Below are 27,985 nucleotides of genomic sequence, written 5' to 3' on the forward strand. Positions count from 1 at the left end.
GGGACAGGGAATCTGTGGTCCTCCAGGTGTGTCGATTCCAGTTCCCATCAGCCAACATAAGTGACAAGTTGTAAAACATTTACGTACATATGAAAGTTCCCCATTCCTGGTTTTCATAGTAAGGCTGAAATCAATGCTAATTTGTGTGGTAATTAATCCTCATCTATAAAATGTAGTCAGGAATTGAGGCTTCCCCCAGACTTTTCACACAAGATACATGATGGAAACAAATATGGAAATACTTAAGGAAATGTTTTAACACAAATAACAAAGTTTTGCAACATATAAGTTACATTATTTGTGTAATAATTTTTATACATTGCCTGTATTTGTTCAGGTATGTGTATTTCTTATAGCAAATCAATAAAACTGGCAAACTGATCCCCTTTTGCAGGTAAAGACTGGAAAAACCCATATATGCACAAAATAAGCAGGGGGTTTATCGCTGCGTTTATACAACGCGTTTATACAACGCACAAAATAAGCAGGGGGTTTATCGGTGCTGTCTCAGTACATTCACAAACCTTTCAATGGAGGTTCCACAAAGAATGTTGTCAAATAATGGAGTTTGCTTTTCCATAAATCATCAGGCAACGACTAGCAAAAGTGTAAATCTGGCAAGCATCTCATGTACTTGTGGGGAATATTCACTTAGGCTGTCATAGGATGTAGGTCTGTGGTTTCCCCCAACTTCCCAGAATTTTACAAATGCCGCAATTCAAAGCAGGGGGGAATGAAGTGACTCATCTCTTCTTACAATCTTTGTGCAGAAAGTCATGCCATCACCAAGATGTTTTTGCCCCTACAGGGGAAGACGGGTGATTTTCAGCAGAAAAATCACCCTACTGTTCCCTCACTCCCTTGCAACAGCCTTCCTTTTCAAATTGAATGATTTCAAGTAGCTGCTGAGGCTGCAACTACATGTAGACAAAGTGAAATAACGTCGGTGAGGACATAAGTCATAGTTTCCATTGTACTGGGTCAGACTGGCCAACTGAAGTATTTGCTTTATGTTTCAAGGTGAAATTTAAATGAATGCTGTTCTTATACATCCTCTACAGCGGGGGGAAGGGGCAGATTTGTGGCTTTCCATACGTTCTTTGACTACAACTCCCAAAATCCTCAATCACTGACCATGCTGACTGGGGGCAACAACATCTGGAGTGCCACAAGTTAGTCTTCCCAATCTACAACTATACTTCCGATGTAGTTAATTAGCCGTATGGGTAAGAGCCAACATCCAAAGTAGCCTGTCTGCCATAATGGCATTTAAGATCCACCTATTCAGGGGTGTCTCAACAATTAGCTTCAGGTACATTGTTCCTGCCCGTCCTTCCATTTTGATCAGTTAGTGGTTTTAAGTAACCACTTAACTGTCTTCCACTGCCACATATTTGGCATACCAAGTCATTTAGCATCTGGACAAAGGATGTGTCTTTTTAAGGTGGATTTTATTATTTCCTTCTAACGGTTATTTCAGTTTCCCATAGCACCTTGGCAATGTCAAAAACAAATACAAATACATGTATAATTTTAACAATTAAGCATGAACCTACTTTACACATTTTTGTTTTAGACAGCTTTGACAACAGGAATAAACCAAACTGACAAAGTAGAGAATCCAGATAATTACTACTACTTTTTTTCAACAGAAGTCTCACAGAAAAGTGAGAATATAAATATCAGAAACCAAACTTTTCCGGGAGAGACATAACTGAGTGGTTTTGACTGAAGAACTGAAACCATTTGTGCAGTAGCCAGTTACATCAGAAATATATTTGAGGGGGGATTTTATCCATGACAATCTTCTGTAGAAAACACACACCCTCCAGCTATTAAATATAAAATTCTTGAAGCTGTTACAGGTTACTTTGAAGACCGATTAGTTTCCATTTAATATCCTCTGAAACCTACATTGATACACTCATCAGATGTCTTCCAGATTCCAGGGCTGGAGACCCAGCTAACTTTCATCCAAAGAATGGTTTTTTAAAATGAAATGTACCATCCTAAAGGAAACCCACACAAAGAATATCTGCTCTCTCTCAAACACACACACGCACACATACACACACACATAAGAGCATGATAGGCCATTAAAGATTAATGGTAACAATCTTATGTTTCAGAAGGAAATATCAAAAGTTAAAGAAAAAAACCTATTGCATATTTGTTGTAATCACAATTTACAAAAGTTTAAGCGCCCCCCAACCCGAAGTGCATTTCTGTTGCATTTTGTCTGTATATAATGCTGCATTTTACAAATTCGAAATCTCTACACGTGTAGCAGGTGTTTTTTTTTTCCTCATGTGAATATTCACTTGGGTAACAGTAAAAAGAGTGAACATATTCAGACATTTAGCCGATATTGATGAAATAGTAAGGCCATAGCTATTTTACTACAATAAAAGCATTGCTTAAGTCACTTAATTGCTACTGATCTGCCCCAGTTTCATTTTTAAGTTTTCTTCTGGTCAGTAAGATGGGTTTAGTTTAACCTACTGCTAAATCTGCATCACACTTTCTGCCAAGCTAAATTGAAAAAAGAAAAGAAAGCAAGAATAGGTTCCATGCCAACGGAGTATCTCCTCCTTTTTTCCCTTCCAGAACTTAAGCACAACAATAGAACCCAGAGTTACTTACCAATCCTAAAAACATGAAAGGAGGAAAACTCAGAACACTCATAAAATCACCAACAAATGAGAGCTGAGGAAACTGAAAGCTGTTTGCCATTATAATGAATTATTATTATTAACTGATAAGACTCAACAGGCATGCCTGTCCACTATTGACCTGTTAAGGAGAAAAGTAATGGCATTTAGGTTGACAGCTTTGACACTGATGTTTTATGGATGAAATGCAAACATCAGCTTCATCTCCACTGTTCCAGTATTTACAATGAAAATGCTTGTTTTGGTTAATTTTACCAGTACAGGCTATGCCAGTATATATTACATTCACCCAGAATTTTTATTATACAAAGGACAAGGGTTTACATGTTGTTGTTCACTGCCTCAATTTCCCAGTAACTATAAGAATGCTTCGTCCATTAACATTTTAATGCAAAACTATGCAGAAAACAAGCATTGCCACATTCAACGTTCTTACAATAAAATAGCAGAATTGCCAGCAGTGAATCTAGTTCTAAAGATGTTATTTCTCGTTTCCAGAGTAATATGAGAAGACTGATGGATGGAGACTCAAGACACTGTCTGAGAAAAAACAAGAGCAATAGTGAGCCCAGATAAGATTCTAATCATGCAATAACTGCAAGAAAAGTTAACAGCACACACTGTTCGCTCTCTTTTTAACAGTTGCATTTACTTCATTATTTCCTCTAAACCTAAAAGTTTATAATAGATTTGAGGGGGGGAGGCTATGTTAATTGAGTTGATAAGTTACCAAATATTGAGTCCTCAAGAGTAGCAACTTTACACTGGAAAAAGCTGTTTTTACACACTTAACACATACATTGCACAAGAGCCATAACCCACACACACACAGACACACACATTCAGGGTGTATAACACATCCCTTCCATAGGTCAAGATTTTTAACTCACAAGAAAGCAATTGTGAGTTCTATTTGTTTTAACATCCAATAAAGCAAAGAGCTACACTTTCAAGTTGATCTGCTTTTGAACAAAGAATCTACCCATACGTGGATACATAACGCAGGGTTAGGTTTCACACACTCGCATTTCCAGGTAATTATTTTGACTAGCCCCTTTCCAAACAACTGCATTCTCTCTGAATGACAACTCTCCCTCTCCCTCTCCCCCCACCCCCCGAACTCTTGTCGGCTCTTATAAATTCAAATACATCTTTAGTTTGCAATGTCACAATACGTGTCTACCCTAAGGATAACTGTAGCAGTTCAACCTTTTTTTCCATTCCAAGTGCAGTAATTAGATTTATGATCTTAAAAAAGCATTTTTTAAGTACCCTTCCATACATTTTGCAGCGTTCTTAACACTTTTAAATATTTTTCACCTTTTGTGGGTTATGTCCATACAAAAATAGCATTATGAGTAAACCAAAATGAGTTTTTGTGTTAACAGATGTGATCAATGATTTGTGTAAATTTAAAGACTGCCAAACCCAGCACATGTACTTTAAAATGAGTAATGATTAATAACATGCATAGAAAAAAGAATATCAACTATGTAAGTACATATACACTTCTCAATCAAATAAAAAAGTGATTGCCAAGCTGAATAATAAGTTAGAGAAATGACAAATCTAACTTTATATATATATTTATATACTTATAAAAATAGATATGAGTGTTCTCAAAGCCATTGATAGAGAATGCCTACTGAGTAAAAATTGCCAAGGGTTATCTGGCTAAGAAAATCAGAAGATGAACATTTTCACAGTTAAATTATTTATCTGCCACTGACATTTTAAAGTTATCACTAGCATATATAAACTAGGATGTGGTGGTATCTCGCAACTGCATTTTCCAGTGTTCACAACTAACAACTTTAGATTTGTTATACTTGCTATTAACTAAAGAAAGGTACACTTTGTTGTTGCAAGATACTTTCCCCTAACACTTTAATACAGAACCTTGAACTCTAGCATGCAGATTTTGGCAGATTTAACTTGTTGTAGCTTTCCTATTCCTTTTATGACTTACTACAGTTACCAGCTTATAACCCTGACTGCTCATTACACAATGTTGTTCATCTAATTAACATAAAGCTATGTAAAAATCCTCTCCAATGTTCTCCAGACTAACTTGGAAGTTTCCATGGCTATCACCTCTAAAAAAACCGAGGGAACCTAGTTACCAAACTTGCTGTTTTAAAAGTCTGCCCTATACACAACCTGATTTCCAGTATAGTATGAAGTGCTTTTTTCGGTAGAAAGAGCTTTTTCAATATACAGTATCTATCAATGCAAGTTACTCTAGAGGCCTTGCCATGCAAGGGCAAACTTCAAACTGACTTGCCTCACTTCTCACAATTAAGCATACGGAAGAGATGAAAATCCAAGGTCATTAAATGTGATACCAAGAAAAGGTTTGCTGTGCACTTTTTCTGTATTACCGGTAGTCCTGCATCAGTACTGGAACAACCATTCCAGCTAGATGTGCATAATTCTGTAATAAAGATTTAGAGAAAATACTAACGCAGTGGGGGGAAATAAAAATAATGCAATCCCTAATTAGAGGAAAAGCAAGTACAAATTAAAACCTTGCCCACTATTCATTTACTAATCTTGCTGTTTGTATAATCCAAAGTAAAACAGAGTTTTAAAAACTGACCAAAATTAGTAAGTTCAAATACTACATTTCCAAAACACAAAATACTACAGTAGTACATTCAGTTATCAGCAGTGACTAAATCATGACATAACAAGTATGTGGCTACACTCATTCATACTGACCAAGCATGTCAGTTTTGGGGCTGATTTGTAATGCAAGGCCATTAATGGCATACACATCATCCTACAAGCCGTACATTAAATAGATTTAAAAAGTAATTTATAACTTTTACAGAAATGCTTTTTTCAAATAAGGAAAAAAAATATTTTGCCTCTTCTTTCTCCAGGTGAGGAACACGCTATCATGTGTATGTATTTGTTCCTCATTTTCAACAAACTAACTCATAACCCAAGAGTCTACCTTCAGGCAGGAAACCCGCTGCAAATTAAAACAAAAAAAGTTACAAAAATTATAATCTTTTATCATATTTATATTGATTCAATTCCTCCAGCATTTTATATATCACTTTGAGATGAATATTGGGACCTCCTCAAGCACTCTCACACCGCAAACTCTGTGCTCTTGAATTCAGTGTCCGCTTTCCCCACATTTGTATTTCTCACAGCTGGCCAGTTTCTCCTCTACTGCTCATTAGTCCATAGTTATGATTAAATAAAAAGTTTGATCAATTTTCCTTTGGTGATCGTGGTGGCACATACTGCTCCTTGCCAACACGCCGAGGCGCTCCCTGAGGAGAAGACCTACGTCCACATTGGCGCCTCTGTTCCCTGATTTTTCCTGCGGCTCCCCTGGGAGGCCCGTTGCCCCTGAAGACAGCAAAGTCCTTAACCCGTCCTTCAGGTTTTTCACACGCCTTCTCTCCAGCTCTTTCATGGGTGCCATTTTCTTCTGTTTTGGCAGGAGAGGTTACATTGGTACGCAGCTCCCTAAGCGGCTGAACAGGAACTGGAGCCATCTCTTTTGGGGGTTTCTGGCAGACTTCAGCATAGCTGAGCTTCCGGGGTTGCTTTTGAGGGGTCAAAGAGAAAGGTTTTAGTGTGCCAGAATACAAAAGGACAGCCTGCTGGAGAGCATTTTAAATTAAGAACCAAGCAGTTTCTCTTCGGTCAATGCACAAGTTTATTTTATTATTATTTTCAACAGCCCCCTCCATCCGGAAACAAACCTTTACTGCAAATACTGGGGTGAAATTTCCACATTCCCCAAGGCTTGGAGGTGTTTATTAAAGTCATTGAAAACCCACTAAAAGCAGGTAGGTAGCCGTGTTGGTCTGGCATAGTCGAAACAATTTTTTTTTCTTCCAGTAGCACCTTAGAGACCAACTAAGTTTGTCATTGGTATGAGTTTTCGTGTGCATGCACAGTGCTACTGGAAGGAAGAAAAAAAAATTTTTTTTTGTTTCCACTGAAAGCAGACACCCTTACCTGTACTGTCCCAGTAGGCATCGTGTTCGTACTGGTTGTAGATGAAGTGGCGTTTGTCCTAGGTGATTTTACAGTACTGAGGGGGCACACAGGTGAAGGTGGCGAAGTCTGGCTTGCAACCTCTTTCTGCGCTTGGACCTCTTCCAGCTTATCTGGCTGAGTGGCACTGGTAAATCCAATGAGAGTTTGATATTACATCTTACACAGGAACTAGCTGGGTTTCTTGCAAATGGTTTCTTGCACCCAAAGCAGTAATTTTCCAGGTATGGGAACATATTTAAAGGCAGGGGGCACAGATTCCATATGCTCCCTTCCCTGTGTGCATGTTGAACGCATCATCACACACAATGCCAGCCCACTCCCACACAATTAATCATAACATCATAGGTCCTGCTCCTTTTGTGTTGTCATGCACTAGTCGTATGAGCAACACTTTTCATTGTTTTTATATTCATTTGTCTGATAAACATTAAAATACAATGGCCCAGTTTGCATGGAATGTTAAGCCAAATAAATGGCTTGGCACAAAACAAGCAAATATGTGGGTGGGCCACAAATATGTGGGTGTAGCCTCCCCTGGTCTGGCAGTGCTACCCAGGACTAAGCTATGGTTTGGTTTAGTATTAGGTCTAAACTCAGGCTTGTGATTTGTCTCACTTCAAAGCACTAGCTGTAGCAAAGGCTTGTTTCTTGGGTTTACCACTTGTGGCTTCTCTAGGGGAAACAAACTATGAGCCCAGATTCAGACTTAACACTAAGCAGACCATGGCTTCTCCTTGGCTAACAGAGCAATACCGGAAGTGTGCTATGGTCTCAATCTTCACTGCAGGGGTCCATCAGCACCAAGTCATTGTTTGGCTTAGAATTATGTTTGAACTGGCTCCAAGTACACCCATGTTCCTCTATTTAATCCAGGCATCCCTAAACTCAGCCCTCCGTATGTTTTGGGACTACAACTCCCATCATCCCTAGCTAACAGGAACAGTGGTCAGGGGATGATGGGAGTTGTAGTCCCAAAACATCTGGAGGGCCGAGTGTGGGGATGCCTGATTTAATCTGCTTGCTCTTAAGACTCACAAGTGAGCTCTTAAGAACTGTTTACTTATTTTAAGGATATTCAGTATAACCAGATATGGGGACCCAAATTACTGCACAGTACCTTTTACTCAAAACAGAACAATATGTTACCAGACATCTGAGGAGATAGGCAGCACCATGAACTACTTCTTACAAACATGAAGAGTACACAAAGCATTCATCAATTAAACGGAAAAGGGCAGGGCATTGTGAGTATAGCTGCACTTACTGAAACTTTCTACCCCAACTATTATTGATATTTGCTTTTGTCTTTTGTTTAACTAGCTGCCCTGTAATTTGCTTTCCCCCTTGGTTTTCTTTTTATTGACTGCATGTCACTTTGAACAGCCTGCTGGCAGAAAATGCCTCTAGTACTAAAACAAAAATAAATATATTTGCCCTTCCCTTGCAATGCAGCTAGATAGTTCCAGGTGCAACTTAAAACTAACACTTGTCTCCTTACCTTAATCCAGGAACATCAATCTCACAGGGAGAACTGGCACTCACAACAGGCTGAACAGTACTCTGGCCCTGCTCTTCCTGAGTAGATGCTATACAATTGACTGGCAACTCTTTGTTTTCCTAGAGGAAGCAAAAGAACGATGTTTTCAGCCACACAGACTAAGATAACAACTCACATGAATCACTGCCACAAACAAGGGGCACACAAACATTTTAAAATAGGAATGTCATTCAATCAAGCCTGCGGAGTACATACATTAAAATGGATCCTTTACAAGTTTGTAAAAGCAGCTGTACCTGTCTATTCCAGCACTGCCCACACCAGCAGCCATAGCAGGGGTGAAATCAGTCTTGTACTTAAAGCCACAGTGGCCACAAACTGCATGCAGGTGAGTGAGGGAATTGGCAGAGGGATGGAGCTCTCAGTCCCTCCTATGCTCACAGCATAGAAAAATAGACACACCCTCACAGGAGGCAAGCCATTTCCACACTCAGCACAGACCTGGAGCAAAACTGCCATAGGGGGGACAGATCTCTTCACAGGACTAGTTACAGGTCTGATGGGGCCTTCGGCAAACTTGTATCTAATGGGTCTCCAACTCTTGTCACTGGGCCCTGTGGCAGGCTTACCTAATAGCAGTGGCAGGCTCCAAAGTGACGCTACATAGGGGCATGGTGGGAAATTTAAATGTTGGCTATACTCAGGTACTTAACACTGATTCAATAGCCAAGCAAAATAAAAAATAAAGGCAGGCCCAGGGCAAGCATCACTGGTGACACCTTCCAGTGCACTGGCCTCCTGACCTTCACTCTCCCTCCCTCTTTTGTGAGCCCCTAAAGCAGGCAACTAAACATTTTGCAGGCTACTAACAGGTATGGGCTTATTTACAAGGGTGGCTGAAATAATCATGGCTCAGATTTCTCACCCAGACATTCAGCAGTCCTGGCCCCACTAGACGTAGTGCTCCTGTATGGACCCCTTGGAGCAAGACAAGTTTATGCACTGTGTAGCAAGCATTTCAAGGCAGGGGTGCATTTGCTTTATTATCGGTCACAGGATTTGGGGCCGGGCTGGTGGGAGGCAGCCACTTCCTGCTCTCTTCTAACAATCTGTGCCTTTGATTAGGGCAAGACTCACTCTAACCTCCCCTTCTTGCTCTGAGATTGGGTAAAGCACTGAGATTAGGTACCTTTTCTTTGCTTATTCCTTTAACAACGTCCGACATCCTACTCTCCAAGACTGGGTCCCCTTGTGTTTTTATCATGCTGCCAGGCAATGGAGGGAAATTCGAGGCTAGCAAGTCAAACTTTGGTGTCAAAGTCTTAGTTTCAGCTGAAGGCTGAGGCCGCTAAAAAAGAAGGTAACATGTTAATACACTGTGAAGGAGCAACATACTATGCTCCAATCAATATTCAATCTAGAGAAGAAATTGAGTAACACACTTCTTCCCTTCATCCAGATATCCTTCCAAGCCATATTCATGCAATACAATGAACTGGTTCACATGCAATGCTAAATCAGGCTGTGGCTTTCAATGAAAGCATGAGCAAGTACCGTAGATCCCTGAATAGAAGATTGTAGTCGTGCTGCTGCTGCACTGCTGTGAGCTATGCCATGATTTGCCTTAGCATGCCATCCACACCCAGGCTCATCATTTGCATCTTCCAGTAAGCCTAAGAACAAACTGTGGTTACACAGCTTGTGGTTTGTCTGGAGACAAACCACAGGCCTGGGTCCAGATGATATGCTAAACCAAGCAAGCCACAACTTCACTCACAGCAATCGCAGGACCAAAGGAGAAGCAAAAAGCAGCCACAACATCCTCTTCAGAAGTCCCAAGTGCTTGTATTTAGGTATTGTTGTGAACCATATTGGTGAGAAAATATCCAAGTACTATTGAAATTCACACAAAATGAGATTTCAAGAAAATATATTCAATGGAAATTGAGAGCAGTATAAGTGTGAAATCTAATTCCATTACATGCAATACAGGTGGGAATGAATAGAAAGGTCACTTTTCGGGCAGAAGGGAGGAATGGCCCAAGCCATGATTTTGGAAATGACAGAACCTCTTTTGGCACATGAAGGGCCATCACAGGGGCTGTTTTACAGTACAAATATTCCTTTTAGTAAACCCAAAACCTTACCAAAAGTCTGTCATCTTCCCGTCTTCTCCGACCTCTGAAAATGTTTCTCCTGTAAATAAGCAAAGAGAAACTTCCATGAACTTTCTATTTTTAAAGCCGCTAAATTGCCAACAGCTTATTGATATGACTGAATGCCCATCCATCTTTTATTCCCTGTGTTTTATTGGAGTTTGCCCGGTTTTGTGGACACTCTAGAGCTGGTAAAGAGAAGGTTCCCTCAGAGAATTAACACTAATATCGTTCCAGCATTAGTGTTAATATTATGGTGGTTTTTGTGGCTATATTAGCTCAAGGTTTTGGTGGTTATCTTTGACGTTTGAGAGAGGGTATTTCCCTTTTTTATCACTCACTTTTAGTCTGCTATTGATTTTGAATGTTAAATTTAAGAACAGCATTTGTATGAATTTCATTCGTTTGTAGAACTTTGTTTTAAGAGTAGCTTTGAGACTTCACTGTAGCAAAGTAGTCCCAGGTTCAAATGCTGACAAAATAGAGCACAGCTAGATGCGCTGATGAAGACCCCTGTCTGTCAATACAGACATCCTTGGCTAGATAGACCAATGACCTAGCTCATTATAATGCAGCTTTATATAGCTGGCAGAAACCTTAAAGCACACCTGTAAATGATGTATTCCTTACCTGCCTCTGCTCATGCCATAATCACCATTTTGCTCTATCTGTGTAACAGAAGAATCCTTCGGTGAATAGCTTTGATCTTGGTGTCCTGACAATGTGTTTGCTTGCCGTTCTGTTTGAAAATTCCTCGAGCTGGCTCTGTGCAGTTGTCCATCTCCTACAGACACAGCACTGACTGCGGATGTTACTTCAGCAGAATGTTCAGAACTACTTGACAATCGGAAATGAGGCTTCACGCTGGATATGTAAAGTATGTGGACATTAATTAACCCAACAGTGCAAAAAGGTGCTCCTGTCAACAAACTAAACTGGCTCTACCATTTGAAGCCACCAACACATTAAGAACTAAGGAAGCCTAGTAGTATTTTCTCCTAATAACAATACAATACATTGGCCACCAGAATCACAACTGTGAATTGACAGAATACAATGTTTGAAAGCAAAAACAAGGCTATTTTTTTACTCAGCTTGGTTTTTGGTGATGTCAAGTTGTGTTTCTATATAATCACCCCAATCCCCTCTTTCAGGTTCTGCTCAAAATCCAACTACTCATGTCCTACCTTCAAACAAGCATGCCCCCATTTTCTTTTTAAAATGTATTAACAAATTATGCAAAATACAGTAAAAAGGAAAAAAAAATACAATCAATCATTTATTTCACTATTCAATACAGATATGTCAATTCTATTCAGATTATATATAATCTAATTGAATTTGAATATATATATATATATATATATATATATATATATATATATATATTCAAATTCAATTAATAAGCTAAACTAAATTGGAAAGGAATAAAAAGAAAGAGAAAAACAAGAAAAGAAAAAGAAAAGAAACATGAAAGAAAAAGGTAGAAAGGAAAAAAGAAACATGAGCATGTCTCCATTTTCTTTGTCCTCACCTATTCTGAGATTAAAATATAAGGCAAAGTAACAGTCTCCATAATTTTTCTTTTTTGGGGTGCAATTACAGTGGTAACTCTACTTACGAATGTTTCTACTTACAAATGGAGCTCCGTCCGCCATCTTGGATGCGGTTTAGAAAGGATTTTTTCTACTTACGAATTTTTAGATAGGGTTGCTTCTACTTACGAATTTTTTCTCCCAATGCATTCCTATGGGATTCAACTTACAATTTTTTTCGACTTACAAATGTGCGTTCGGAACGCATTAAATTCGTAAGTAGAGGTACCACTGTAATCATGTTAAAACAGATCATTACTTCCCCTTCTTTTAAAAAAAATAACCACTCCCTGTATGGATGTGGTACCCAGTCAACACTAAGGTTACATCTTGTAAAATAAGGTCCCCAAACAAAGTCATTATTATTTTCATTATCATGTGCCAATAAAGAATCACATCTCTGTGAGGAAGGCCCAAGAGGCAAATAACTCCAAGAAATCCTTTGCCACTAGGGGATCAAGGTGCACGTAGTTTCTCTGAAAACACTCAAATATGTGTGTGTGTGTGTGTGTGTGTGTGTGTTTCTAAATAGACTTACTCAGTATTAGCTGGAAAGACTGCAAGGTGGGTTTGAGCAGAACACACCCTGATAAACTATTCTGTCTGTTGCGAGCGGAGGGAGTGTATAGCCATCAATTTAGTATCACAATATTAATAGATCTAATCCTCAATGGAAAAACTCTTATTGGCCCAAACCATAAACTGATTCAACTTCAAATGTCACAAATGAGTTTGCAAAAGTCTGAAATATATTTAGAAAACAGTTGGTAACTTTTTATTTATTTTTTTGCAGTAACTGGAATCAGCTAATCCATCCATCCCCATTTCAAGAAGGTTATCAAAGTCCTCATAGGGCATCAACAAAAACTGCCAAGAGGGTCCAGAATGCTTTAAGACCTAAATGCAGAGACTTCTATAGGTTTCCTTTTGAGAAATGACCCCTTATAGGAAATTGAAGAATTGCAGCGTAGTACAATACAAATCACACTAGTAATAACCAAATGAACAGTTTACAAATTCCAGAATGTTAGGACCAATGCACACTACAAATAAATAGAAATATGAAGCTTTTAAAACCAGGTTTCAAAGTGTGTGAGCCAGCCCTCAGATCTCATAATCTTAGCTGTCATTGAGAAGGGCACACATTCTTAGCCTAAGCAAGAGAAAGAGAGGACAAAGAAAGAAAACAGCAGGAGAGAAAAGTATGAGAATATTAAGAGATGCTCAGACTTCGATTGTTAGGCCCATTTTCTCTCATGTGCAATATTTATCATCACAGGGCTGATACTCAGAATCCACACCTCATTCTTGATGCTGCCATAAAATAAAAAACGCACAACCGTCTGATCTGTCAAGAATTATTACTCAAAGGCATATGGATTTCCAAAGCTGTGGTGTGATTTAATCCTACAGGATATTCTCAAAGATTAGAAATATTTTGTTCAGCTCTGGGGGAGTTAAGGCAGGGCAAGATCTTTGTTTTCCTAAAATGTATGCCCACTGACACATACTTTTGTAAGGAGAAAATCATTTTCCAATGTGGTTAGATATTTTCATAAGGCTCTGAAACCAAGCTTTAAAAGCTTACTATATAGTCATGTAGTAATATTAAAACAGCTGGAAATGACAGATACACATTCATACTGCAAAAACCTAAGACTCTGAAACTTTCTAGTCAATCTCCAAGCTATGGCAACTATAAATTAGGATATGAAAGATATTTAATACTCATTGCTACAGAAAGTTTTTCTTTTAAAACAACTTTTCCTAAACACATTAATGTAGGAAGTTTGCACCTGAACCTTGACAGTGCACAACCAAAAATTTTGTGTGCCCAAGAGAAACTGTTCATGGGAAGTGCTTATCAAGTTACTTGTACCCAAGATAATCATAAAGAGGACATCTCAGCATCTTCTACATTTCCCCCTGCTTTTCACTTAGTACAAGCAATTCTACAGAAAGTAGGTTCCACGTGCTGGTGCCATCTAAAACTCAATCCATACCAAATGTCTCAACCTGTCTTATTAAAGGCTTTAGAAAGCCAAGTTTTATCAAGTTTCAGTTAAAATTAAAAAACCAGTACCACAGGTCCCGTTGTTGCTGAAACTACCGTATCATAGTCCAACTTCTGTTAGTGACACTGTCTGACGACCCTGAACTTTGGCCTCCCCAAATGTGTACAAAGGCTGTTGGCAAATGAAATCTAACAGAAAGCAATGGCTGTTAACCTAGCACACTATCATTTTCAGTAATTATGAGTTGCTCCCATTTACTGGATTTTTTCTTCTCTTATGAATGAGCATATCTACACTCAAATCTTTACAGCTGTATCAGAACAGAGTCTAATTTGGTAAATGAATTACAGAGGTGGAGACAATATGTCTGTTAAAACAGAAGTAGCTTGAAATGAACTTGTCATTGAAATGTTGTACTGTACAACTGCACTACACTTCCTCCACCGCACACCCAACTAACTGCAGAGAGCATTCCTTTAAGTGTGTCATTGATAAACACTTCAAGTGGCCACGTGAGCCAATACAACAGAAGAATGAGCCTGCAATGCAGCGTTGGGGAACCTCTGGCTCACAGGCAAATTTTGGCCTGCAAATGGTCCAATTTGGCCCACATAGCCTGTTCCCCTAAACCACATCTACATGCCCATCAGCTGATGCCACTGATAAGTATTAAATTCTGCATTGGCTGTGCACATGCACAGCTAAGGTAGCAGGATTTAATCTCCGCTGAACAGTGGGGGTTAAACTCTACTTAGTTCAAACAAGAGTGGGCAAGGGTGTCTGAAAGTTCCCTACCTTCTCCCTGCTGCTGGTCTAGCACCTTGTTTTTCCTTTGCTTCTTGTGGAGCTGCTGTGAAAGCAGCTTCTCTTGAGCACAGCAAGCATGGTAAAATTCTGTGGTTTCTTCCTCCCTTCACAACCCGTCATTGCCTTCAGTACAGGGGTGGAGACATGCTTGTAGCCAAGAAGCTATAAGTGTCCCATGGCCCATGCATATCACAAATCATCTTATTACTACACCTAAGACTTAAAATTACTACACCTAAGACTTAAAATTTTTGAGTGGTGAGCTATAGCAAATATAAATGTATTAAGCTGTTTCCTAGCTGATCCTAGGAACTGTGGAAGCAAATTCTAGCTTTGAATTAAACCGGAATCTGTCTCCAAATGGCAAAACAGACAGAAGGGGAAAAGCTGCATTGCTCAAAAGAATGGCTAACAAGACAGATGCAGTCATAGGTCTCCCAAAAAGGGTGTGGCCAGTTTTTCTTACCGGTTTCTATGGAATGGGCGAGCTATACTTAATCCAGCAGCATTTGTCTTGTACGATCCTGGTGAATTGAAGCCATTTACAAAGCCACCGTTAGGAAATGGAGCCTGCAGCAGATACAAAGTATATATCAGGAGGTTGCACAGAGGAACCATCCCACTAGTTAAAGGTTCTTTAACTAGAAAACTGAGGACCACAACAGTATACTCAAAACCAAGTTAAGTATGCTTCCCTACTTCTACATTTCCACCAACTACATACATTTCCCTTTTACCAGAATACATTTCCCTTTTACCAGCTGTGGCAAGGTAATGCTATACTGAGTGGAGATGTTCTCCTTAGAGCAGGGGTGGTCAACTTCCGAGAGACTGCGATCTACTTTCAAAATTATAATCTGGCAGTGATCTACCACCGTTTTTTGGGGGGTTCAGGTCAAAGTTGTTGACCTTTCTGGGGAGGAAAAATGTCCCTTTTTGCAGTTCACCTCTAAGGGGTTCAGGGAACTTTTCCCAGGGAGGGGGATGAAAGGGGGAGGAACAGAAGCAGCAACTAACCTGTCCGTTTCTAAACTCCGGCTTCCCTTCTGAAACAATAAAGGCCGACACAGGGAGAGGGGGTGGGGCCGGAAGGGGGCCAGTGACCAACCGTGATCTACAAAAACCTCACAGGGATCGACCAGTAGATCACGATCGACATGTTGGACATCCATGCCTTAGAGTATGTAAGGGCTAGAAAGTCAGGGCTCACATAAGAAGGCAAGAAAATGGGGGCAAGATATGTTAGCTCAAGCAAGGAGGAAAGGATAGAACCAATATGGGATTTCTCTAGATCAGGCACGTCCAACAGGTAGATTGTGATCTACCAGTAGGTCACTGGATGTCTGTGGTAGATCACTGCTAGATCACTGGCACCCCTAAAAAAAACTCACCCAAATTTTTCCTCCTCCCTAAAAAAGCTGAACTATGACCTGAAGCCCTAAACAAAAATGGGCCCCGCTCCCTCCTAAAAAAAGCTCAACAAGTTTGACCTAAACCCCCCAAAACAGGGCTTCCCTTCCTTAAAAAAAACTCAACAGCTTTGACCTGAACCCCTCAAAAGGGGGTAATCACTCCCAGTTTTTAACTCTGTGAGTAGATCAGAATCTCTTGGGAGTTGGCCACCCCTGCTCTAGATTAACAGCAAGAATTCCCAGAGTTTCAAAGACAGTATATCCCAGCAGCTGTAGGTGTGAATTTCTGCTGTGATTATCTATCACCAGTTTAAAATTAAAAGGTCTGTGTGTAAAGTCTTAGAATCCTCAGTAGCTTATTTCCAGAGCCACTAGTAGAATGCTAAACATTATTAAACCCACTAATTTTAGTTCATAGCTAGAGGAGGCTCGAATTTATTATTGTTATTCCACTGCTGAATCTCATGGTTTTTTAAGCAGACCTTTAAAACCACTCAGTAATTTTGAATAAGACAGTTTATCTGTATTTAGTACTGAAAATGCTTAAAGACTACAGCGGTACCTCGCAAGACGAATGCCTCGCGCAACGAAAAACTCGCTAGACAAAAGCATCTTGCGAGATTTTTGGGGACTCGCAAGACGAAGTTTTCAATGGCCACGCTTCACAAGACAAAGTTTTTCGGCAGTTTTTTTTTGGGGGGGGGGCCACGGCAACCCGCCCTTTGCAAGACGAAATTATCACTAGACGAAGCGACTCGCGGCACGAATTGATTTCGTCTTGCGAGGCACCACTGTATTTTAAAAAACACTCAAGTGATATTTAGTGACATAACAGTGTTCTTCATCCATTGAAGCAAGATAAACCCAGGTGACTCACATACAAGACATAAGCATAAGCTTACCAGTGGTGTTTCAAAATAAGGTGCAGGGTTTGGAGACCATGTCTGAGGCACAATACTGTAGATGGAGTACTGCTGAGGACTATATACAGGCTGCATAAACAGTGGTGAGGCAAACTGTGCTTGTGTTTGAACAGGCTGAACATACACACTGGAATCCACTACCCGGTAACCATTCTTGGCAAAAAATGTGTTGATGGCTTTTATCCTGGCCTGTAAAAGGAAGATGAAACCATGGCACATTTACTATACATGGTGACAAGGCCATTAAAAGGTCTGTATTAGAGTAAAAGAAAAAAAAGAGAGCCTACAAAAAACAACAACCATATGGGATCAGCTGCACTAGGAAGTTTTCCATCAGTCCCATTGCAATGTTAAAAGGTGGCCCTCTTGGTTGTGGGAGGCGGGGGGTGGAGACGAGAGAAAGATCAGGATCTGGCTGGTTCCTGACCCTTGCTTTAAACCATGATTAAAATAAACCAATTTGGAGAGAAAGATTACACCTACACCAAACTGGTATTAAAACCACAGTGCTGAACCCATCATTTAAATACTGAACTATAACTTAAGATCCGAGAATACCTGAGGCAACTTACCATTATTGGCTTGCCCTGAAAGGTTTTAACTTCTTCCCGTAAATATTTAAATGCCTGTACAGATACAAAAACATACACTGAGAGACTCACTTTGACAGAATTACACTTCAGAGATATTGGAAAGCTTATGGAACTATCTGCATAAATACAAACGGAACCAAAAAGAAAGAAAAACAATCTGGCCCCTTTTACAGAGGTTACTTTAGGAACAGTTAAGAGCTTTGCCACATAAAGTGTTAAATTAAAACTGGGGTGGACGGTCTGGTGGCAGTCCTCCAAACCTTTGCCTCTAGCCCTCAGAACTCTTCCCACACAATCTTCACTAGCCTGTGTGCTTTTGCCAGGCTGGAATATGTCCTAGACCTCCTGATAATGCCTCTTATTTGCTTTGATGAAGGACAGAGTGTGAGAGTGTGTCTAGAAACCAGCCTACTCTACAATGGTTTGCATTTGATTTGTTGCTCCACCCTCCTTTGCTGCCACTCACCATTGGCATGTGGCATGTTGCTTGGAAGGTAATGTGCCTCTTGAGCTGAAAGGGTTTCTTACCCATATCAGAGCAGCAAATACACCCCTGGATCAGTTGGGATATGCAGATTCTGCTACGCCACCCACACCCCCACGTAACGAAAGCAATGTTGTGTGTTCTTAGCTGCCTTCAGTCTTTCAAAGTTCTCTCCCCGCTTCTCAACTTCTGGCTGAGTTTACATGATTGCTTTGAGAGAGACAGGTTCATAACTGTTCTTGGCTGACCTCACCCGCTAGGAGAGGACAGAATATAATAGCAGTGTAAAATGCTGGCCACCACATGGTTTTCTTACCTGCTGTGCATCAGTGTCCGACTGGAATGTAACGTACCAGTTGTTATTATGAGCAAATTCACAACTTATCACTTTGGGGCAGCTTTCATTTTTAAACAGTGCCTTTACCTCCTGGAGGGAAAAAAGAGAGACTATTTCAGTAAATTACAATTGCTGTATAGGTTTTTGTGATGTATTATCAAGAGGAGCATTGTGCCATCTATGACAAAAGTCAAAGAGAGTGACTTAATATATATGCAGTACTATGTTTATCATCTTTATTTTTAAATATTTTGAATTCCTACTGGAGTACAAAATGAGTGAAACACTGTTTCCTACATTAGCAATGACCTGTACTCTGCTTACATAAATGTGGAACAGTGCATTTAGCAACCACAATAAGAAACATTACTTTACTTCAACTTCCAAACAAGATTGCTAACAATCTGTAAAGCCACCATGTGATCTCCTAAGTCAAATAGGCTTCCTGCAAAACAAAGCAAGCTTGTTCCAAAACAAATATCTGTATCCACAGCTATAGGGAACAACTAATATTTCACAACTAAAAAAATTAACCTCTCAATTTTTTAAAATGCCATTGTTAAGGTGCATTTAGTATAGGTATGACAACTGCTACTCAGTTATACTTTACAAAACAATCACAACCAAATATTCCAAATCTCCCTGATAGCCTGGAGGGAGTTATTGTGATGAAGCAAGAAAAATGCCTTAGAGAGTATTGCCTTACTACAAAGCACATCATTTGAAGTTCTCACTGGGAAAAGGAAAGCTTTCTGCAGGACTGACATCTTAAAATATATTTAATCCTGAGAGGCGATTGGCTGCTGTGGATGGAACTCAATGTCGTGCTAAGGAGATATTTCCATCAGCACAAGCATTTCTGTTTGCCTGACAGAACAATCTCCTCACACACTCCTCACACCTGACAGAATGGATCTGAAGGTGGTGCAAGGGGAGGAGAGGGGGAAACCCCATTGTGCTACCATGAACCCTTGTGCTGACTTCTGCAAGTGCACCATGCTAGCTGAATTTGGTCCTTTCTATCCAGATGAGTTTCCTTGCAGAATGGTACTTTCCCCCAACTTGTTATATCAATGGAATGCTTGAATGTTTTCTTACCTCTACAGGTGTTGTTTCAGGAATCTCACGGAGAATAATAATGCATCGTTTGTGGTTTGGCCTAACTTTCTCTCCTCGTTCATCCACTTGGACTATAGGAGTAGCTGAATTTAAAAAGAAGTAGTATCTTAAGAATAGTTTTTAAACTGCCAGAAACAGATACAACACAACAAGACCCTAAGAACGACATACATGAACCCTTTCACCCAACTTTCAACTTAATTCTGAAATGGGTTACTCCATTCGCTTGATTCTGTGCCCACAAGCTCTGCTCATTCTCATGTTAATCTTTCCCCTTTTTGGTAAAGAAGTTTCAACCAGAGGAAACCATTACTCCAGAAAAACCCACTGCAACAAATCTATGGGCAACATCCAGTGATGTTCTCACTTCCACAATGCACTTATGCCACAGGACTTGCAATTTCCCTTCACCTCTCTCCAGCCTCCATAACATGAAAATCTGCTCAAGGCCCTTCAGACCTCTGAGGAGAGAAAGGTTAACATGAGAATGAGCCCCACTGCAGAAGCAGACACTCACTGAAGCTACATTGAATCTCACCCTGGGGCATGAAAGGGGAAGGTAATTATTTCCCTTCAGTTACACATAGCTCAAACATAATAGGTTTATGTATAGCAGGCATCCCCAAATTGCGGCCCTCCAGATGTTTTGGCCTACAACTCCCATGATCCCTAGCTAACAGGACCAGTGGTCAGGGATGATGGGAATTGTAGTCTAAAACATCTGGAGGGCCGCAGTTTGGGGATACCTGATGTATAGGAAGGGCACCAAAACAGTTCCAAATCAAACAGCGCAGTTTCACTTTAAGGGAGTGGAAGGCAGTTAGAAACAGCAACAACTCTCTAGAGCCTTTGGTGCAGACATATGTTTCTCAGATACAGAAATGCACCTATTTATCCAGGGGTAAACACATCTAAAAATACAGCTAAGAAAAGAGTTTGACATACATCTTAGTACTTCCACAATTAGATCCATATTAGTTGTCAGTTTCTTAATTCCTTCCATGTTGGCGATTGTCCATATTGGAATAAATTGATCACTGTCCATTTGAGACATCAAGTAAAGATCCTTGGATAGATTCTCACTAGAAATAAATAAATAAGCATATTTGTAAAATTATACCCAGAAATCAGGGTGGTTTATCATAGGGACAGTTATATCAAACACTTCAAAACAGTAAAGAAAAATAGAAACTTATAAAGATACAATGTTTTTGTGTAGGACTATAAACATTTATGTAACAGAGATATACCAAGATCACAGGATGGAATCATACACATCATGAAAGCAGCAACGTAACATCCTTTTACCAATTTGTTCTAAATATTGATACAGTATTACCAATATGGGTTGCATATTACTACAAAGAAACACTTGCCTTATTGTTTTGGCCTGGTTAGTGCATGAACTGTCAGGAGCAGCTACCTACTGATCTATAGACCATAGCTGCCAAGTACCCTGTTTTCCCTGGGAAACCCCCGTTTTTTACTTACCTTTTCCTGGTAGTCCCCCGTATCACTTCATCTCCCATTTTTCTCCGTTATTTTCTCCTGCCATCGGCCTTTTTTTTTTTAATTTGCCCTTCTATGGGCACCCAAAATGGCCGCCGCCAGCTTCAAAAGCCGCATCTACGCATGTCCGGAAGTGCATAGACGCTACTTCCGGTGTCGGCGGCGGCCATTTTTGGTGCCCATAGATGGGCAGAGCGACACCGGAAGTTGCGCCGTGCACTTCCTGACATGTGTAGAAGTGACTTTCGAAGCCGGCGGCGGCCATTTTTGGTGCCCATAGAAGGGCAAAACGACACCGGAAGTTACGTCGACGCAACTTCCGGTGTCACACGGCTGCCGGTCCCGGATTCTGCAGTCTGGGACTTGGAAGGTAAGTCTATAGACATTTATATCCCACCTTCACAATATCAATACAAAATACAAAACAACAGTAAGTTGTGTGCATCCAGCAAAGATGTCCTGTTATTGCAAGGATGTCCAGCTCCTCATTGGACTTCCTCTCTCCTCTGCCCTTGGGCCCTCCCATGCCACCCCTCAAAATCTCTTCCGAGGTTTCCCCAACCTTCTGGAGCGTATCTTGCGGGAGCAGAGGGCACATGGAGAGAGAAGTAAAGATGGAGGTTCATTGCATAGACAGAGGTCCTTGTTCTAATGGGAGGACTTTGTTGGATGCAACCCTGAAGTAATAGAAAACTAGACGAGCACAAAAACTAGAAAAAAACCCATCAGGGAGCAATATAAAATTGCTATAAAAACAGCACTAAAACCCAAAGAAGAAAGGAAAATAGTTAAACAAACAAAAAAAACAAAAACTTTAAAAAGTGCCTTACATTTCTTTTTTACAGTAAGAATTTCAGAATCTTGACTGGGTCAGGAGGCACCATGCCAACCTCGTTCTGTCACAATAGCATTGTGCCAAATATTAATAAGAGGATTCAAGAGGAAACATTTACTTCTTTTTAATTGACCACTTACATAAGAGTCCTTAAAGCAAAGGTAAACTGCCCTCCAGTTACTGTTGGACTCCATGCTGGCTGGAGCCAATGGAAGTTGCACTCCAACAAACAAATGGCGTACACCATGGCAAGAGCCAATATCTAGCCCTAGTTATGTTAACCAATACATTTAATAAAGAGTTCAATACCGTGAGAAACAGAACTCCAATTGTTTCTTCAAACACTCTTTCAAGTCTTCCGGAGAAATGACAGGGCTGCCTTCATCTGAAAAAAAAATGTATTCGAGAGTGAATTACTAAAATTTTTTCTTTAAAAAACAAACCAAAAGACAAAAAACTCAATGTACGGGGGAGGGGGCAGAAGTGCCAGGTTTAAGAACTGCCATCCTTCTTATCTGATATATGATACTGTACAAGTTTTGCTTTAGGGTATTGGCCATATTATATCTTGTTACTGAGTTCAGAAATGTATTCTTATATATACTTTTCATTGTATATATTTTTTACCATTATGTTGCATAAAGTCAGAAGTGATAAACTGGCAGATCATTATCTTCCCCACCTCCTGTGTGACAGGCCACCCACTGAATAACTAGGAATCAGGTGAAATCAAACTCTGTGTAATAAGGTACAGCCCACAAAATACCAAATGCCATAACCTGCCCGACACCTGATGCCGTATGATGGCAGCTGGGCATGCATGGCTTGGCCAAATGGGAGGCCGAAGGTACCCCAGCACTGCAACAGGTACTTTTAGTAGAACAAAATATAAATTTATTGTTATAAAGTGGTTTTATTATGATGATCTAGCACGTTGGACAATTCATTCTGATATTTCTGCTCTAAACAGAGATTCCTGCATTGCTTTATTAATGGCATAATCAGTTTATAGCTCCTCCGCACCTCAGCAAGCAGAAACATTTCAAAGCTTATACTGGACTTATGAAGTCAGGCCTTCTAACCCACGAAAGATTTTACTATTTCACCTACCCTAAACATGTCCAATTAAGTCACTTGTGACACAACCAAAGAAACAGGGATGATGAGTGTGAAAACAACCGCTTTCTGGTTTAGAAAAAATTCACTGCCTGATCGACCAGGCACCATGGTTTAAAAGCTGGCATAAAATTAAGAGTTTCTTTTCATTTAAAGTTAACATGAATATTGTAACTGAGGAAAGGTGGCTATTAGTAGCCTCACAATAGAGACATGTTAGAGGGCTATGGATGACAAGCTATGGTTAATCTATGTCCAACTGTGAGTTCAAACTGATCCTGGTCTCAGCTCACTCAGCTTTTAAATAAAATAAAGGAGACTGACTGGAAAGGTATAAGTCCATTGTGACACAAATGTAGGTGCAAAACATACAGTAATTTGTGGCACATCTTTACCCTGAAGAAGTTGAGAAAACATCCAACTATTTACTATGAGGGTGAAAACTGCCATCTTGGGATTTGATAAGTCAATTCTCTCTTTTGGGTAGTTTCAAAGATGCAGAACTCCCATCTTTTCCCCCCATCCCAGTCTGTGAAAAGAAACAGTGCCCTGAATATATGCATGATGCCTGCTCCTTGTTATTACATGTTACATACAGCACAGACATCTCATGGGAAGGCAAAGCATACATGGAGCATCAGTTCCTTCCCAGTCAGAACATAATGTCCTGAGACTTAATCCCCACCACCCCTCATTTGAAATATTACACACTGCCAGGTACACAAAGGAAAGTTCATGGCCACATCTGAATGAAGGAACTGGTTTATATGTGCTTCAGTTAAAATGCAGTGTCGTTTATGGTAGCAAATTTTACTGCAGTGTGACTATCTTGCCTAAGGACTGTAAGCAACCGGGGGGTGGGGGTGGAAAGAGAGCACTATCTTCATAAGGGTTTACTATGTCAAAAAATACTAGTGTCAGCTGTATATGTCTATAAACAGGCTCTTTCAAATTCAATCCAAGGAGAGGGGTCAATACTTTCTGAAGACACCAGGCAAATCTACAAGGTCACTGACAAAGACTACAATGTTAGAAGACTGACACTCTTAGAAGCTAAGATTGTTTCATGTTCATTTGGATATTCTTCCCTGAAACAGTACATCACCTGTTGCTTCCCTTCCAGGTTCCTTGAAGCTTCTTCCTAAGTGTCACTGTCAGTAGTTCTTTGATCTCATTCTCAGAATATACCCTACTGTACTACCTCCACAGGTTGTCTTCCAAGCTGCTTTCACAACCCTACTGAAAGTTTTAAAAGTCACACAAAACCTGAGGGTTCTAGAAATTCAAGAGATCGTCAGACCATCCTGCATCTTTAACAACAAGCATGTTTGTGTGCATTGTGTGGAAGGAAACAAATAAACTATGTCACTATTCTAAATCTGAGTTTTGCTGATAATCCCCATGCAGTACACATGAATGGACTATAACACAGAATATATGTAATGGATATTGCTGATGCAAAGGGTAAAATATACAATTTGAATACCCAGAAAAACAGGGAGGTACCTATATTTAGGGGCTCTCGCAAAGTAGACTGGACGCTTACCAGAAACATCATAGAGTTGGTATCCAAGTTCTTCATGTGTCAAGACCATTCCATTAGCCGCGGATTCCTCAACACCTGAGCTATTTGACGCTTCACAAGATGAATACATTGTTTCATACCGCTTAGCACCATCATCTGCAACCTCAGCATTACCTGACACAAGTACAAAAGCCATAAATGGAAAAGCAGCTCAGGTTGCAAGCAATGAAAATGCATTTCCTTCCATTCTTATTGTATCCCACTTTTTGAGACATTTCCTCCACAAAGGAGCTTACAAACTTCAATAAAACCCAACTCCTGGCAACCATCAATGTTATCATTACAAACAATGTAGTTTTATACACCTGAACCCACATACACTGAGTATGCAGGGCCTTTTATATATTATTTGCTCCATCCAATTTCAGTCAATTTTGGATTAATGGAGAAGGCTGAATTTAGAAGTCCCTCCTTCTCCCACACATAGACAAATACTAACCATGGATTCAAAGTACATCATTTAATAAGTATTACACATTTATTTTATATAAGAACAGCTTTGAACTACTGCTGAGGTTACAAAACGTGCTGTACTTAAGTAACTGATCGAGTTCTCATTGTCGTAAGAGCCCTGGCCTCGAGGAAGTGATCACCATTGCCAACAGCCAAGATTAAATAACCCCAGTTTTAATACTCAACATGTTTCTGGGAAAGCAGAAAACTGTGTGTGAAACATACTCGTGTGTTACAGTGGATGTAGAAAATTTTCTAGGGGACATTTTCAATTCCTAGGTTTGCTAGTAACAATGAATGGATGATGCCTGCAAATAAATATCAAGCTTTTACTACGGGAGCCATTTATAAGGGCAACCTAGGGGAAAATACCAACAGTAGTTTCCCTTCAAACGGCTTTCTTTTTAAATGCTCAAGTTCTTGACAGGCTTAAGCAGCAATGTGGGAATTCAGGAAAGGGAGGGAGAAAAGACAAGCACATGGGGTGAGGAATATTAAGAGGAAAGACTGGTTTGTGTGTTGGAGCTGTATGTGCCCCTCCATGCAGCACACAAAGAAAGGAAAAAATTGGAATAGGAAGTCTGGCAAATATAGATTTTGAAGCTGCTAAAGCAAACTCCATAAAGACACCAGTTTTCCCTACCCACCTTCTCTGGTCTACCTGAACTACCTTTCTTAACTAAATGAATTCCTTAGCAGAACTTGTTTGCTCCAGAACCCGCTGCATTAGCAGGAAACTGAAACCTAAAACTATTGTTCATTAAAGTATGAGTTTAACAGGCAACAGAACAATCAAGCAAAACAAGGTTAACAGCAACCTTGCTTCTCCGTTGAAAACAGCAACTACTTGCAGCAGAGAATATCCCATAGGTAGCATTTATTCCAGTAATTCTACATTTCCCTAAACTTCAAATATTCAAGGGATGATGGACTACATTTCACACTTCTCGCCATCCCTAAGAACTAGAGGCCACACAACTAGAGGCCTTGTGACATTTCAGGTAGACTGCACATGCTTAAAAATCCTAGGAATGTCTACTTACATTTCAAAAAAATCTATTTCCACTACAAATATGTGGGAAAGCACTAAAAGTGGCTGGTGCCATAAGAATTCAGAACCAAGTGAGCCAACTTTACTTCTTAAAAGTAAATAATTTTCAAGCTGTGCATAATCTAAAATACCACAATTCTGCCTAGGTTTTCACCATTCTTAAATTGTGTAGGCATTATTTTGCCAATGTGTTTACCATGCACATGATCTAAGGAAGAACTCAATCAACTTGGGTTGTATATGGCCCTCAGCTTTCAAACTTTTTGCTCACAGGGTCACATGTTCACTAAAGTTCAGAAATGATGAAAAAAGCTCAAGGAAAGGGTGAGAAAAGAAAACAAAGGGAACAGAAAAAGGCAAAGTGAGAAAGAGATTCATTTCTGTACATTTAGCAACCTGCTTCCCTCTTAGCGCGATACTTGGGTCATCATTGGGCCTTTGTAACTTTTTAGAAACATTCCCATTCAGGAATACTCACCATGTGAACATCTTCAATAAACCTCCTCACAAATTCACATATATTTCTATCTAAGCCAGGGCTAGAGAACCTACGGCTCTCCAGATGCTACTTCCATCATCCCTAACCACTAGTCATGCTGGCTGGGGCTGATGGGAGCTAAAGTCAAAACACACCTGGAGAGCTACATGTTCCCCACTCCTAATCCAAGCAAACCAGCTGCCTCTTCTGAAGCTGAAGAAATGCCTTCTGTTACAACAACCAGCATCCAGAAGCTGCTACTGTGCTTTCAAGGACAAAAGAACTGGTTGCTGCTTACTGCTGGATTTAGAGTCACACTATAACCACAATCCTAGCTAAGCAAGAGATTAAGCCATTGTTCATATTTAGAAGTATGGTCTTGACATCTTACCCTCTGTACTGTTTCCCAGCACAGCTGCTGTTTCTTGCCATGATTGCTCAGTGCCATTAGTTGCCGGTGCAGATTCAGAGTTTCCTTGCATGCTTTCCTGCCATACTTTTGCATTAGGATTTAAGCTGGCACCTTTCGATGTTACCTGCTGAGAAAACAGAAGATGTGTATTAGCAAATAACAAGACTTAAAAGGTCAGGAATATTTCTTCTGTTAAGCTTTGGAGAACCATCTCCCATTTAAAAAGAAGTGGGCTGTGGCCATATTACAAACAAGTTAAGGCCGTATTACAAACAAGTAAAAACTCAGTGGGGCAGATAATGGAGTAATTAGGGGATATAAATTTCCCACAATTTCTAAGCAATTCTATGGGGTGAAGGAGCCCAGTGTAACAGTATGGCTTCCTTAGATTATTGTAAACCGCTGTGAAAATAAGCAAGCACCATTCCCCCCTGCAGTTCGCACCCTCCTCCCAAAAAACACCAGTATATGAGGTTTTAGGCTTGACAAATACATTCCTTAGTGAGGGACAAAACCATGTTTCATTCTGCAAGAGGTACCATCAGATTGAAATGTTTCCTGGAGTTTGGACGCACTTGTCTTTTGGGAACTCCTCCCTATAAGGCTAGACCACTGCTAGGCTCTTAAAGCAGGTGTGGGGAACCTCCTCATGTATGTAAGATGTGGGACAGAGAGAGATGCTGCTAGATCAGCTGTACAACCCAGCTCCCCATGGGAACTCGATTGCACAGCTAATCCCTGCGGAAAGCAAGGTTGAAATTATCACCTATCACCGTAGGCAATGAGTTCACCGCTGCCTGACCAAATCCCCATGGGGAACTTGGTTGCACAATCAATCCCTGCAGAAGGCAGCTTTGCAAGCCCAATGCTCAGAGCTTTGCTAAGCGCAGTGCTGCCAAAGCCCCTTGT

General features: G+C 40.2%; 1 protein-coding gene across 10 annotated transcripts in view; it reads right to left on the bottom strand.

Annotated features, from left to right (window-relative positions):
• Positions 1–1,432: 1,432 nt before the first annotated feature.
• The window catches only part of LARP4 (La ribonucleoprotein 4), a 35,743-nt gene continuing 9,190 nt past the window's right edge, over positions 1,433–27,985 (bottom strand). For 5 of the 10 annotated variants that reach the window (XM_060272024.1, XM_060272019.1, XM_060272017.1 and 2 more), the window contains 15 exons: positions 27,056–27,200; positions 24,644–24,796; positions 22,291–22,366; positions 20,583–20,719; positions 19,617–19,720; positions 18,498–18,608; positions 17,677–17,730; positions 17,084–17,293; positions 15,236–15,339; positions 10,983–11,216; positions 10,344–10,392; positions 9,386–9,544; positions 8,197–8,315; positions 6,657–6,822; positions 1,433–6,238 (listed from right to left, as the gene is read on the bottom strand). In XM_060272024.1, the coding sequence (XP_060128007.1) occupies positions 5,897–6,238; positions 6,657–6,822; positions 8,197–8,315; positions 9,386–9,544; positions 10,344–10,392; positions 10,983–11,216; positions 15,236–15,339; positions 17,084–17,293; positions 17,677–17,730; positions 18,498–18,608; positions 19,617–19,720; positions 20,583–20,719; positions 22,291–22,366; positions 24,644–24,796; positions 27,056–27,200 (2,163 nt within the window). In that variant the 3' untranslated portion in view covers positions 1,433–5,896. Of the gene's footprint in view, positions 6,239–6,656; positions 6,823–8,196; positions 8,316–9,385; positions 9,545–10,343; positions 10,393–10,982; positions 11,217–15,235; positions 15,340–17,083; positions 17,294–17,676; positions 17,731–18,497; positions 18,609–19,616; positions 19,721–20,582; positions 20,720–22,290; positions 22,367–24,643; positions 24,797–27,055; positions 27,204–27,985 lie in introns of all 10 variants that reach the window. The other 5 variants (XM_060272021.1, XM_060272018.1, XM_060272016.1 and 2 more) reach the window with 1 other exon arrangement.

This window comes from Zootoca vivipara, chromosome 2 (genome assembly GCF_963506605.1).
Source record: "Zootoca vivipara chromosome 2, rZooViv1.1, whole genome shotgun sequence".
In the NCBI taxonomy this organism is placed as follows: domain Eukaryota; kingdom Metazoa; phylum Chordata; class Lepidosauria; order Squamata; family Lacertidae; genus Zootoca; species Zootoca vivipara.